The 13,552-nt window shown below is 41.5% G+C and overlaps 1 protein-coding gene across 3 annotated transcripts in view; it reads right to left on the reverse strand.

Moving 5' to 3' along the window:
• Positions 1–13,552, reverse strand: part of CNOT6L (CCR4-NOT transcription complex subunit 6 like) — a 76,400-nt gene that overhangs the window by 26,939 nt on the left and 35,909 nt on the right. For 2 of the 3 annotated variants that reach the window (XM_019498192.2, XM_019498194.2), the window contains exons 2-4: positions 2,882–3,003; positions 1,547–1,733; positions 348–433 (exon numbers count right to left, since the gene is read on the reverse strand). In XM_019498192.2, the coding sequence (XP_019353737.1) occupies positions 348–433; positions 1,547–1,733; positions 2,882–2,993 (385 nt within the window). In that variant the 5' untranslated portion in view covers positions 2,994–3,003. Of the gene's footprint in view, positions 1–347; positions 434–1,546; positions 1,734–2,881; positions 3,004–4,489; positions 4,603–13,552 lie in introns of those variants that run through there. The other variant, XM_019498193.2, reaches the window with a different exon arrangement.

The following is a 13,552-nucleotide window of genomic DNA, read 5'->3' on the forward strand; positions in this document are numbered from 1 at the left end:
CTTTCAGATGCATTCAAAAACCCTTTTGAATATTTTTTATTTTTAATTATTCTGCAGTCCGTAAACTGGAATAAGATATTAACACAATACAGCTCTTGGAAAGTTTTTAGTAGAGCAGATGTAGATAATGAATTTATAGAAGGTTCAAGCACAATATACACTGTTCCACTGATTAAGTGCATCTTCCAGGAACTAAGCAAAGAGGTGTCTGAAACAAGAGCATCTGAAATAGCCATTTGTGCCAAATGTTTAAGGTATGGCTTATTCTCAAATGGAGTCTTGGGGTGCTATGCAAAGTCATACAACCCAACAATATCACTCCGCACTTACAAAAAAAAGTCTCTTACCTTTCAAACCTAGGGTTTGTAGCTGGAAGAGCCGTCCAAGTTCATAAGGCAAAACCCGTAACAGATTGTTATTTAAAAGCAATTCCCTACATAAAAGACAAGAGAGCAGTTATTAACATCTTCTTAGCATATAATGTCAGAACAATTATTCTTATGCACCCTTATAACCTTTTCTAGTTCTTTGTAAGTAGCAGTATCGCAACTCTTACATTTTATAGTTCTTTATTCTTGAATTTAAAAGTTAATATCAGAAGAGAAAAGAGACACCATGTAGTCAGAAAAGCTCATTTTTGGGACCACATCAAAGCAAGAAACTATATCAGCACACTAGTCCTTAACAATAAATGGACAGTCAAATTGAATAAGAAGAGAAAAGGGTTGGGGGGGTTTTGTTTTAAGACCTTAGCATACATTTTGCTTGAAAGAGGAGAGGTATTATCTTGAGAGAGGGAGTCATAATTCCAATTTCACCACGATCCTTCGCTGAGCAAAAAGACAGTAAGGTAGTCTATCCTGAGATGCAAAGTCAAATTGGGTACAGCTGTTATAGGCAGATTCAATGCAGGTTTTATATTTTGCTTATTAAGATTTGGAAAATATATGAAAATGCAAAAGCAATATATAGAGCATTCAATTTAAAGTAACTACCTGTAGAATTATAATTTTGGAGAGTTAGGCTGCATCCACACAAGCGTGGACATTTGGTTCCCCAGGGACAACTAGAAGTGGCGCACCTTATATTCCCTGGGAAACATCTGTGCCATGTGCCCTCTGGCATGCAACAGGTTACCACAGGTGGGGTAGGGTTAGGATGATCCCAGCAGCTATTAGTTGTAAGATGGCTAAGAGCCAGCACTGAAAAATTTTAAGAATGAACAGTAAGAAGGATTCTGGCTCAGCATAATCAGCAAATAGACTGTACAAAACAGTGGCCAGCCATATCAAAAATATGGAATAAACAATTTAAGTCGAAAAATCCATGGGCACCATCACGGACCAAACAGCTTCATGGATTGTTGCATCTTTGACACCCATGTCTTAAAATAATGTTTGCCTTGTCCAGCTAACATTAACATAAGCATTGAATTTTTCAGACTAGATTTTTCTGAAAAATTTGAGGAGGGAAAGTCAATGTTCCTTTGGTCCCCAATCTCTAGTAGACAGGTGCTTGGGATGTTATCCAGAATAATTCTTCTCACCTGAGAGATACCATGTTTCCTAGTTCTGCTGGTAAACTTCTAAGTTTGTTGGATGACAAATCCAGGTAAACCAGATTATGGAGCTTGGCAATATCAGGTGGAATGCGAGTAAGATTATTGTCATTGAGGTGAAGAGCAGTCAAGTGCGTCAGTGACCAAAGTGATGTACTTAAACTCCGCACTCTACCTAAAAAAGAGGAAACAAGGAAACAAGTCTTCAGACAGCTTTTTACTCTCAAGCAGAGATGGTGGGCACAAATAAGGGTTACATTTTCAAGGTACTGTGTTTGAATTCAGATACACAAATCCTACATTTGGCCACAGAATGTGCAACTATTTGATTCCTTACCCTAAACCACACGGAAATTCTCCCCAAGACAGAAGAATTAACTTTGAATTAGTCTATAATTTGTTTTTGTTTTTTTTACTAGCCTGCTTTAAATAACTATCCGGTGCTAGTTTAAGCAGGAAGGGGAAATGGAAAGAAAAGAAAGAATTTAAATTTAGAAACAAATCTGCTGGCAAGATAGTCACTAGGGCTGTGTGAAACTTCGGTCCCTGATTCAATTCAGTGGCCAAATCTCTGAATCCGAATCGAAATCAGGAGGACCCTTTAATCTCTTCCCGGCCCGCCGGAAGAACTTCCCGTCTACTTCCGAGTCTGCAGGGGGGGCCCCCTTCTCACACACCCAGCTCGGCAACTGGTGCCTCCTGGATCTGGAGGGGCACCCAGGGTCCCCCCGCAGCCCATTGCTGAGCTGGGGGAGACATGGGGGAGGCTCCCTGCACGCTTGGCAGCGGACCTGGAAGTAGACCGGAAACAATTCCGGTCCACTTCCAGGTTTGCAGCCGAGCACATGGGGGGACCAGGGCAGAACACTCCTGTGGGACGCTCCATCCACCCCACCATCGCAGCATTCACGAGCTGTGCCTGGTACCTCAAGGTATGTAGAAGAAATATTTAAAGCCGTGTCTACGGCCGAATCACCGATTCTCTGAATCAGCGTTGAATCTTCAGATTCGGCCGAATTGAATCGGGGACAGTGATCCAAATCAACTAATCGAATCACTGTCCCCGATTCGACCCGAATCCAAATCGAATATGGCCCATTTTGCACACCCCTAAGAGTAATTTAATAGTTTATAGAAATTCAAAATGTAACATTATTTTGAAAAAAATAAACTAGAAATTCTAGCCACCCCCACCTCTATAAAGAACCAACATCTTAATTCCAGGTTTTCAAGCAAGTAAAAGTTCAAATAAACATTGTACTACAATAGTTGTATTCTAAATAATCTGGCATTTAGCCAAACCAAGATTTGAAAGAGACTTACCCGAGATTTCTAATTCTGCCCAGTGAGACTTCTTCCCATTGGCTAACTCCTCTGCTGACATGATGGTATAAATTCTGCGAGGATCCGGAGGATCATATTTTTCCTTTGGCATCCCTGTTAGTCTGAAAGATTGCCAGGATTAGTACCACACACAGTTGAAACAAAATATTTTGTGTCTAGCCACCCAACAGAATATTCTTCACAGCCTCATACTAGAAAAAGCATGTACTTAATTTTGTGTACTGAAAATAGTTCCATGTTAGTCAGTGGATGAATTTAAGCATGTTCTTACATATCTTTGTGGAATCATATTGGCAAGGGGATTTTCCATGAAGTTTGGTTTCTGTGGAAGGCAGGATAGGATTAAACTATCCTGTTCAAGCAGCAGAATTCCTAAACTTTTCTGGTATTTTCCTCTCCATACCCTATATTTAATGACCCATGACACTGCACTGTTGGCTGCTTCAGGAAACAGTCAAAAGGATTAAAACTGCACCAAGTCTCAGCTAGACACCACAGAATGTCTCTCTATTATTTACAAAGACCAAAAATACAAAGACAAATCTTAGATTACCACACATTATTTATGACAATTATATTTCTGGGTTAAACAAGTCCCTTTTTCACATTTCCACACAGATAGAAATTTTCAAGACTTGTGGTTCTGAACCTTTACTCTCATCTCTCATCCATACATGCTTTAGCTCTTCCTGCATCATACCTGCCCATGCTTACAAATCACAAGTAGTAGAAGGCACTTGGTTGAAGTGCAAAATTCTGGAACAACGTGGAAGTATAAATACTGATAACAAAATTTATAATTACAGGGTTACTGGCAGCCCAATAATTTGATTTTCTAATTATCCCACGCACTTTAGTCTTAAAATTGATGTTGTATACATACAGGGTCAAATTATTTCATTTCTGACAAAGTGTTGGCACAGGAAAGCACTAAAACCTTACTATAAAAAATTCAACCGTATTTCAGAGATTACATGGTGAAAAGCATTTAATCTATGCCTTTCAAGCAACTGTGCTGAGCAACAAGAGCACATTGGTTCAGTAAATGATTATAAATCTGTGGACAACACTTTTTAAAAGAAATACAACCTTGATTTTCTGCATGTGTGAGTAGAGTGGTTCACCAAATACAAGTTTTCCACATTAACAACCCTCTACAGTATAGAAACTGCTTCCATTATAATGTTAAAAATGATTTCTACTTGTCAGGTCAGCAGACCAAAGCTATGAAGAATCTGGAGAAAGCTAGTTCAAACTGTTTTGACTGGATCTGCTGAAATAAATGCTGTGCAGCAGATCACCAGCTGATTGGTCATGCACAATTTAGAAACCCTGAAGTTTAAGACTACCCATTTAATAAAAAGACAAAACTATAAAACTTTGGCATTTTAAATATGAAGGACCTAAGTTACCAAAGCTTTTCTTTGAATGACATGTTTCATTTACTAGATGGGGTGGGAGAAGAAAGCCTTATGAATTCACAATGAAATTCCAATTTATGGTGAATTTGGAGAAATACTGTCCTTTCATTCGAAGTATATGACAGTATATAAACTGAAATTCTAATTATAGTGAGCTTCCACTTACAGGTGGAGTCATCTGATAATAAAAGTGAAGTGCCAAAGGATTCTGCACACTTTCTGCTCCGCTGCAGCACTTCACCTCGTAGGGTTAAATGAAACATTAAGCAAACAGTAGTGCAAGAGTGATGTTGTACCCATGATTGTCCTGAAATTAAAAAAATGCAAGGATTTCTTAAGGTGATAATCTTTTATTGGTTATATTTTATTTTTATATTATATATTATTCATAATTTATTATTATTTATTTTTATTATAATAATGTATTATTATGTATAATATATTATTGGTTATATAAGTATGTAGTTGGGTAAATTAAACAAGCTTTTGAATGCAAGACATTCTTCCTCAGGTTAACACACAACACAAAATCACCAATAAATTAGATCCTTGTTTGAGAACCTGAATAGTCGAACCTGCAGTCACTAGCGAAATCCACGTTACACATTTCACTAAATTCGATCTATCTCCAGTGCTCCTCTCAATGCTTGTGTTTAAAAACTTGACCTTACCAATAATTCTTGTACCAAAGTGTGCTGCCCAGCTCCTATGAAGAGATACCTCCTAGCCCTTTCTGGGAGTCTGAAAAGAAGTTTTATTTCCACTTTACTGACCAGATTCCTTGCTTTCAGACATGCATCAGGCTAACCTAAATTCCAGTGAGTCTGAACATAACTCCTTCTGGATTTCAGTAGCATCCGTTCGGCCAACAAGATTCAGCAAAGCAATGAGTCACTGCTTACACAAAGGGTCCAAATCCCTAGCACATGGAGAACTTTCAGTCTCTGTCGACTTTAGCTGCAAGACTCAAATTCTATTCCCTGCACAGAGAAGGATACCACAATACAACCAACCCTAAAATTAGCATCTCTAAGTAAAATATTATGTAGTTTCTGCAAGATATAGGATCTTACAGCTTCTGTAAGACCTAAACATTTAGGTCAAGATCCCATCCCGTTGTGACACATTGTATAAACAGTAAAAACTGCTCTAAAACACATAGGTTGTAACAACAACTAGTGAGTGCGTATCATTTAATATTATTGGAAACAGATTCCTTAACTAAGATTTATTTTATATGTTTTGTTGCTGTTGTTGAATTGTCCCTATCTCTGAAGATTTTTAAAAGGGCAACACCAGAGCCATTTGGGTGGTGAAAGTGAGATGAGTTATCAGGAAATAAATGGGGACTGTGGTCCACAGGAGCTATTTTGGATCCTTAACTTAGTTTTCAGTTATTTTCAATGCATAGATTTTTAAGCACAAATTTAAAAAAAAAAAATTAAAATCACAATACTGTTTAGAGATATTTACTGAATAATTTAGTGTTTCACTTAAGCCCAGCAAGGAATTATCTTAAAATCACATTAACATCCGTTCCAGTTCAAATGCACATTAACGATCCCACAGCACTTTCTGCCACAGTAGGAGGCTGTCTTGCTGTTGATCCAAGATTCCCTTTTACTTTCACTACCATGCTTAACCAGTTGCTCATCTTCCTGGAAAAGTGCATTTTGAACCTACTTTATCAGAGTTTAGAGTTTCTCAGATTTAAATGCTTAGTATAGCATGTCTAAGGACTTTATGCAGGTTTTGTTAATTTAATAAGAAAAACCTATGACAAATTTTTAACCAGGTATTACAAGCCAAGTATCAGCTGCATGCGACAATGGAAGATCAGCAGCTTGCACTCTAAACTGCTTAGGATAAGTACCACCTTACCATGAACACTGTGGGCATGTCTACATGTTCATTAATGAATTGTAATTACAACACATTAAATAACGTAATGCACCATAAAAAAACCAAACAAAGGTGATACTGCACAGTAGCACCGGTGCATGCTTTTTTGTGGTGCTAATGTGCAGTAGACTAATTCTACTGCACATTAGCACAGTTTTTGCTTGCCATGATAATGTGCAGTAGAATTAGCTTACTGCGCATTTAGTGTCTCGTACAGATGAGACCTACGGTAACCAGAGCTAAGTGCTTAATGAAATGGCCCTTTTCAACAGGTCTCTTCCATCCCAAATGTCTTGAAAAAGGGTAATTGGGCATTAGGTTCAGACAGTTTTAGATTCAATTTCTGCTGCCTTTCAAAACTTAAATTTTCCAAACTTAAAAAATATATATTCGTAATATAGGTCATTGCTTATATTACTGTGTTTTAAGGCAGTTATAGATGGCTTACAGCTTTTAAGCATTAAGTTCAAATACAGGACTTTTTTATCAAATGCATCACCAGGTCAGTCTCATAATAGCAAAACATAACCATTTAAGACCTTTCAGAGTTCTTGGTGGGAGCATCTACATGTGCAATTAATGTGATGGAATAAAAACTCCAAAGCACATCACACAGGAGAAAACTGCTCCTAGGTACAGCACCTACATGTGCGCCTGGGACAGCAGCAATTTGCACTAAGGCAGAGCAGGCCTGGGCTGGTAGGGGTCATGGAGGTGGGGGGAGGAGTCATCCCTGGGCTCCAGGTGGCACTAGAGGGGCTGACTGGGGCACAAGGATCAGGCAGGTATTTGGTCCCTGGTTGGCTGAGCTGACCAGGTGCAATTTGGAACTGCAGTCACCATCTACACGTGCGTTTGATCGCATGCAATTACCCTGCTGTAAGATAATAAAGTCTCCAACAGTACTATCCTATGGTGAAGTTAATTAATTTACTGTACCCTAATACACTGCATGTGTAGATGGTGAGCTTTACTACAGAGCTAATTCGTCTACTCTGCAGTAAAGCGTGTGTGTAGATGTACCCAATGAGAACTAGAATGATGCTGCTCCTCCAAAAGAGTCAACATTGGATAAATATCCCTGGGCACTGGGGCCTTTGCAGAGTTTTGGGACTTCAGTTAAGTAGCATATACCATAGCAAACTTTAGCTCAGCCTTTTAAAAAGTGCTTCACCATTCCCAGACACTATGGGTGAACTGGTACTATTTACTGACACTTGCAAAGCAGCTCTTCAGTAAGCGGAAGCAGTATAAACAAATTAACTAGAACAGCGGTTCTCAACCTTTTCAGGGTCACAGTACCACATTTCTACTTTTTTTTTTTTTTTAAATGTGCAGCACCCTAGCTGAGAACCATCGTTGGCGTTGCCTTGGCTTACCTCAGAGCCTCCCAACCAAGTTCTGCTGCCTCCACATGAAAACTCCCTGCTTCACAGCGAGCCTGGGAAGGGCTGCACCTCCTGCACTTGCTCCTCCTATGTTAGGCAGGCACTGCCTTGTGCTGTGTAGCTCTCCCTGGTCTGACCCTCAGGACACTTCTTGAAACAAGCATGCATAATTCCACCTGCACCCATTTCCTGGAGCACAGAGGGTACTGGACCAGGAAACACTACATAGCACGAAGCTGTCTGCTTTAGGTTGTTTAGAGACACGTTTCTCAACCCATGGATTGAAGGGTCACAAACAAACTTTAAAAAAAATGGAAAAACTCAGGGAAGTGTGGCTTTTCCCTTGAAGGCTGGCAGAGTTCCAGCCTGCCAGGGGCTGCTGGGGGCCCTCCATGCCACACACCCAGGTGGGGCTGGGGCCTGGGGAGTGGGGCAGCGGGTCAGGACTGGACACTGATGTTTACAAAATCCATCCTGGTACAAAAAAGGTTGAAAACCACTGGTTTAACCACTGGGGGTACACGAGACATGGACAGGGGGTACCCAGATGCCACATTTTGAGTTGAGACCCAGCAGGTTGGACCCAGAGGGTAGTAATTGATGGAAGTCACTCATCATGGTGTCCTGTGACCAGTGGGGTCCCCCAAGGCTCTGTCCTTGGGCCCATACTGTTCAACATCTTCATTAATGATGTGGACACTGGAGTCAGAAGCGGACTGGCGAAGTTTGCCGATGACACCAAACTTTGGGGCAAAGTATCCACACCAGAAGACAGGCGGGTGATCCAGGCTGACCTGGACAGGCTCAGCAAGTGGGCAGATGAGAATCTGATGGTGTTCAACAACGATAAATGCAAGGTTCTCCACCTTGGGAAGAAAAACTCGCAGCATCCTTATAGGCTCGGCAGTGCTATGCTGGCTAGCACTATGGAAGAAAGAGACTTGGGGGTCATCATTGACCACAAGATGAACATGAGCCTGCAATGCGATGCGGCGGCTAGTAAAGCGACCAAAACGCTGGCTTGCATCCATAGATGCTTCTCAAGCAAATCCCGGGACGTCATTCTCCCCTTGTACTCGGCCTTGGTGAGGCCGCAGCTGGAGTACTGCATCCAGTTTTGGGCTCCACAATTCAAAAAGGATGTGGAGAAGCTTGAGAGAGTCCAGAGAAGAGCCACACGCATGATAAGAGGTCAGGGAAGCAGACCCTACGATGATAGGCTGAGAGCCATGGGGCTCTTTAGCCTGGAAAAGCGCAGGCTCAGGGGTGATCTGATGGCCACCTATAAGTTTATCAGGGGTGACCACCAGTATCTGGGGGAACATTTGTTCACCACAGCGCCCCAAGGGATGACGACTAGGTCGAACGGTCATAAACTACTACAAGACCGTTTCAGGCTGGACATAAGAAAGAATTTCTTTACTGTCCGATCCCCCAAGGTCTGGAACAGCCTGCCACCGGAGGTGGTTCAAGCACCTACATTGAACACCTTCAAGAGCAAACTGGATGCTTATCTTGCTGGGATCCTATGACCCCAGCTGACTTCCTGCCCTTTGGACAGGGGGCTGGACTCAATGATCTTCCGAGGTCCCTTCCGGCCCTAATGTCTATGAAATCTATGAAATCTTTGCCTGTTTGAGCTGGAAGTTCCAGCTGCTGCCCCTCCCGCCACATCCAGTGCGCCAGGGCTTTCACGCCCTGGCCTCAGTGTGCCGGGGGGCAGGGGGCCATGCAGGCTGCTTTGCCCCGGGCCATGGTCCATGAGGAAAAAAGTGGGACGGCTTGCAGTGGTGAAACTGGAAGTGCATAGTGAGACTTTCAGTTTCGCTTTTGCTGTGTTGATAGGCAGGTGGTACATAAGGTACCAAAGGTTGAGAACTGGTTTAGAGGGCTCTAATGCAGGGAGAATGTATAGGGCAGTTTTACCTAGCTACTGCAGTACCCTAAGGATGCCATATCACCCCATCTGAGAAACACTGAACTAAACCCTAGCACAGTGGTTCTCAATCTATTTAGACTCAAGGCTCCACTACTAAAACTTGAGGCACCCCTTGGAAAATGCCAGCTCTTAGTTTGCACTTGTTTTTGGACTACAGAAAGATACTCGATCAATTCTTCTATTGCAGAGATCTCAGCAAATTCTCAACAGGTCAGAATGGTTTTAACACTATGAATTCCTATTTGAAATCTCTAGGTTTCTTGTGAATCATGTTTTCACACCTAACTGTGCTAATATGGTGTGGGATCTCAAAGATGCCCCAGCACCCTGGTAGAGAATCACTGCCCTAGTACATTTTCTCTAAGATCCAGCACCTTAAAAGACAAAACTGCTTTTATGTAAAGTGCATTTTATTTAACAGAGCAGCTGCCTATTAATAAAAATTGAGCAATAAAGTATCTCAACAGACTTATAAAAAGCTTCTAGTCTAGAAATACCCCACTGATAATGCTGCATATTTGTAGGGCAAACTTTAACTTGGTTCCAGTGAACTGGAGAAAATACCAATCCAGCCAATTTTACACAGTGTAGACACACAAATTAAACAATGCAGAAATCTTTTTGGTGAGCTAAGCAATACCTGCCTGCCTTTAGTACCATAAGGCAACAAAGAGACACTGTATTTGTCCTGAGAGAAACCATATTATCTGAGGACAAAAATGCAACCATTCAGACTTGTGTCCAAACTCTAAAGTATGGCTCACCAGATAAGAAGTGATAACAGTTCACCCTGAGATATCACAAAGTGTGGCAGAAAAGCAGCAGTGCCTTCAGCTGCTCACTAAATCCTGACTGGAAGGATGATGTGCATACATGTAAATGCTGTGACTTTTCTTTTCCAAGACAAGCACAGGCACAATTTGTCCCAGGATAAATGGAATATCTGTTCTTGGCCTAAGACAGAACCTTCTTCTCCTTGACTTCCCATTTTGTATAATTTATTTAAAGCAGAAGTTACAACTGAAAATATATCAGTACTAATTTCTCTGTGTAGGTATTTGTAATCATACTTGCATGTTCAAAGTTATCCACTATCCCAGTCAGAACTACAACATCCCCGCCAACCTCATTAACATCAGTTCATTCTACAAGGGAAATGGATGCAACAATCCCACAACATCTTTAGCTGCACCATGGTAAACGCTCAAACTTTCCAGCCTCTTGCCACGAAAATTCATATATCCTTTATATACAGCTAAGCGGTTGGTGTACTTGAGAAAGGGACAGGGTTTAGAAATCCAGAAGGGGGAAATCTGGAAGAGAATGATCTAGTTAAGATTTTAAGGATGGAGGTAATTGGGGATGTTAGATAGACATGGAAGTACAGAAGACCTATAAAGAAGGCGCACCCTGGCTGGATGACAATGCCACAAACTACAAGTGACCTCTTCTGTTAAAAGTGATGGCTTCCACTTTGGTACAACATACAGCTAAGATTCACCTGCATGGTAAAGGTTACCAAGCCAGAGACTGGAAGACCTCAACTGCTACAAAGAACTTCAATGAAAACCTTTAAGTACAAGTCAAAAAACATGTTCATTTGCCAAAGTAGTATTTTGATAACTACATCATCAACACTCTGAAGTAGAATTAGAGATTCGAACAGCTGTTCAAGGTTCCAAAACTTTGGAAGCCTGAAGACATACCCAAATTAGATATGCTTTTTCTTTTTCGCTATGGCGAAAGACCACCTATGCACTCAACTCCTAAAAGTTCAGAAGTGGCCTTTGGATAATATCACTTTTGTCATGCCTTTCATACATTAATTTGCAGTATTTGTATGTATTTAACCAGGACAAAAAGTAACCCTTAAAATGTATGCTTTCAAAATCCTCCTGGGAAAAGTGAGTTATGAAAACTGTCATAATTCTAGTTCAAAGTAAAGCAACCTTCTAAACCCAATTTTTATCAGCGTATTGAAAATTCTCAAGGGACTATTTAAGCTCTGGATAAAATGTCTTAACAAGTAGTATATAGGTCTTCTGGACCTCTGCTGACATAGAACTATAATTATGTACTACACAAGTCGCAAAGAAAGAGTTCTAGACTTTCTTTCAAAGTCACTTAAAAAAAAAATAGTGGTTAGAACAAGCTGCAACAGAAAAAAAACTGCCCAATGACTAGCAGAAATCATTCAGACCAGGAACCCTAAATATGGCCCAAATTATACTTAAAAAGTTCTGGCTCAAAATTAAAGCTACTAACACTCAACTACAAGTATTGCAAGCACCCTGTGACCCACCTTTCAGTATTCATTTGCTGTACAAGGCAGCATATCAACTACCAGCTACTGCAAACATGAAAGACTGAGAAGGTTAAATTTAAAATTGCAGATGAGCAAAACGTAACCTATCAAACCAAAGAGCATTAAGCCATTTAGATCAGTCTGATGAACCTGAATCTGCAAAGTCTTATTTTAAGCAACATAACTTCAGTCTCCACATGCACTGAGTTTTAGAAAGCCAACATCAAGGCAATGATCTGTCTTCTAGGCTTATTTATTTTAGCTCTTTATAACTTACACTGGTGTACAGCAGTGTTTCCCAAACTTTTCCAGCCCAAGACACACTTACATTAATAAAGATTTCCTGCGGCACACCTGTTAAGGCATTGCCTATCCTCATACCTATTGTAGCTCATCACCATGGCAAAATTCCACGGCACACCTGTTCATTTCTGATGGCACACTTTTGTGCCGTGGCACACTGGTTAGGAAACAATGGTGTAGAAAATGAAACGTTCATGATCTGGCAACTACACTGTAAATTATTATTGAAATGTTGCCATGGAGGTGCTGGATGCAGCCATAAAGATCACATCCATTAGGGCTGTGCGAGGTTTTGGACAGAGCTTCAGATCTGGAGAAGCTTCAGACGCTTCATGGTCCGAAGCAGCACATCCAGGTCGAAGCGCTGGCCTTGCTTCCTGAAGCAGTTCAGAGCTTCCAAAGAGCTTTGGATCCACCTCAGACATCCGGTCATAGGGTATAATGGGGAAACAATAAAATATCTATAACTTTGTTGGTTTTTGTCCAATTTGGATGAAATTTTCAGGGGTGGTAGACTCCGCAGAGAGAATGAAGTCTGCTGAGTTTCAAGAAGGTCAGTGCAGGGGTTTGGGGGGAAATGCCCCTCAAGCTGAGGACAAGCTAAACTTGTGCCATGGGTGCTTGTGGGACTGACTGCATCTGTCTTGGGGCAGGGAGGGGAGACACTGCTGCAGTCCTGGCTTCTAAGCTACTGTGTTACCAGCTACCAATCAATCAATCACGATTCACTCAGGGACCAGCTCAATACACAGGACCTAGCTACTACATAACGACTTAATGAGCATCAGTTAGCACCTACAAAACCAGGCTAAGGAGAGGAAATAATTAATACAGACAATCAACTGCCCCAAGACAGACACAGTCTTGGCATGAGTTTTGTCCATCAGCAGCTAGGGGTGCAGGGCCCCAGAACCCAGAAGCCCCTACACCGATCTCCTCGACAGCTGGCAGGCATCATGGCTGCAGCAGGGGCCACCATCGCTGCAGCTGTCAACCTGCTGCACCTTAACACACACACAGTGTCACCCATGGCACGAGTTTTGCTTGTTCCCACAGCTTAAGGGGCAGTTCCCCCCAAGCGCCTGCACCAATCTCCTTGAAACTTGGCAGGCTTTGTGGCCTCAGTAAGAGTCCTGCAGTTTTGACCCCTGTGTTGTAATACACAGCCATGACATGAGTTTGGCTTTCAAGAATTTGGGGGTACAGTTCCCCCCAAACCCCTGCACCAATCTTCTTTAAACTTGGCAGGTTTCATGCTCTCAGCAGAGGCTACCATTCCTGCAAGTTTCATTCAATCGGATAAAAAACAACAAAGTTATAGCTATTTCATTGATTCCCCATTATACCCTATGGCCGGATCTCCAAAGTGGCTGCTAAGTTTCGGAGCCGCTT

The sequence above is a fragment of the Alligator mississippiensis genome, chromosome 2 (genome assembly GCF_030867095.1).
Source record: "Alligator mississippiensis isolate rAllMis1 chromosome 2, rAllMis1, whole genome shotgun sequence".
NCBI classification, from domain to species: Eukaryota; Metazoa; Chordata; order Crocodylia; family Alligatoridae; genus Alligator; species Alligator mississippiensis.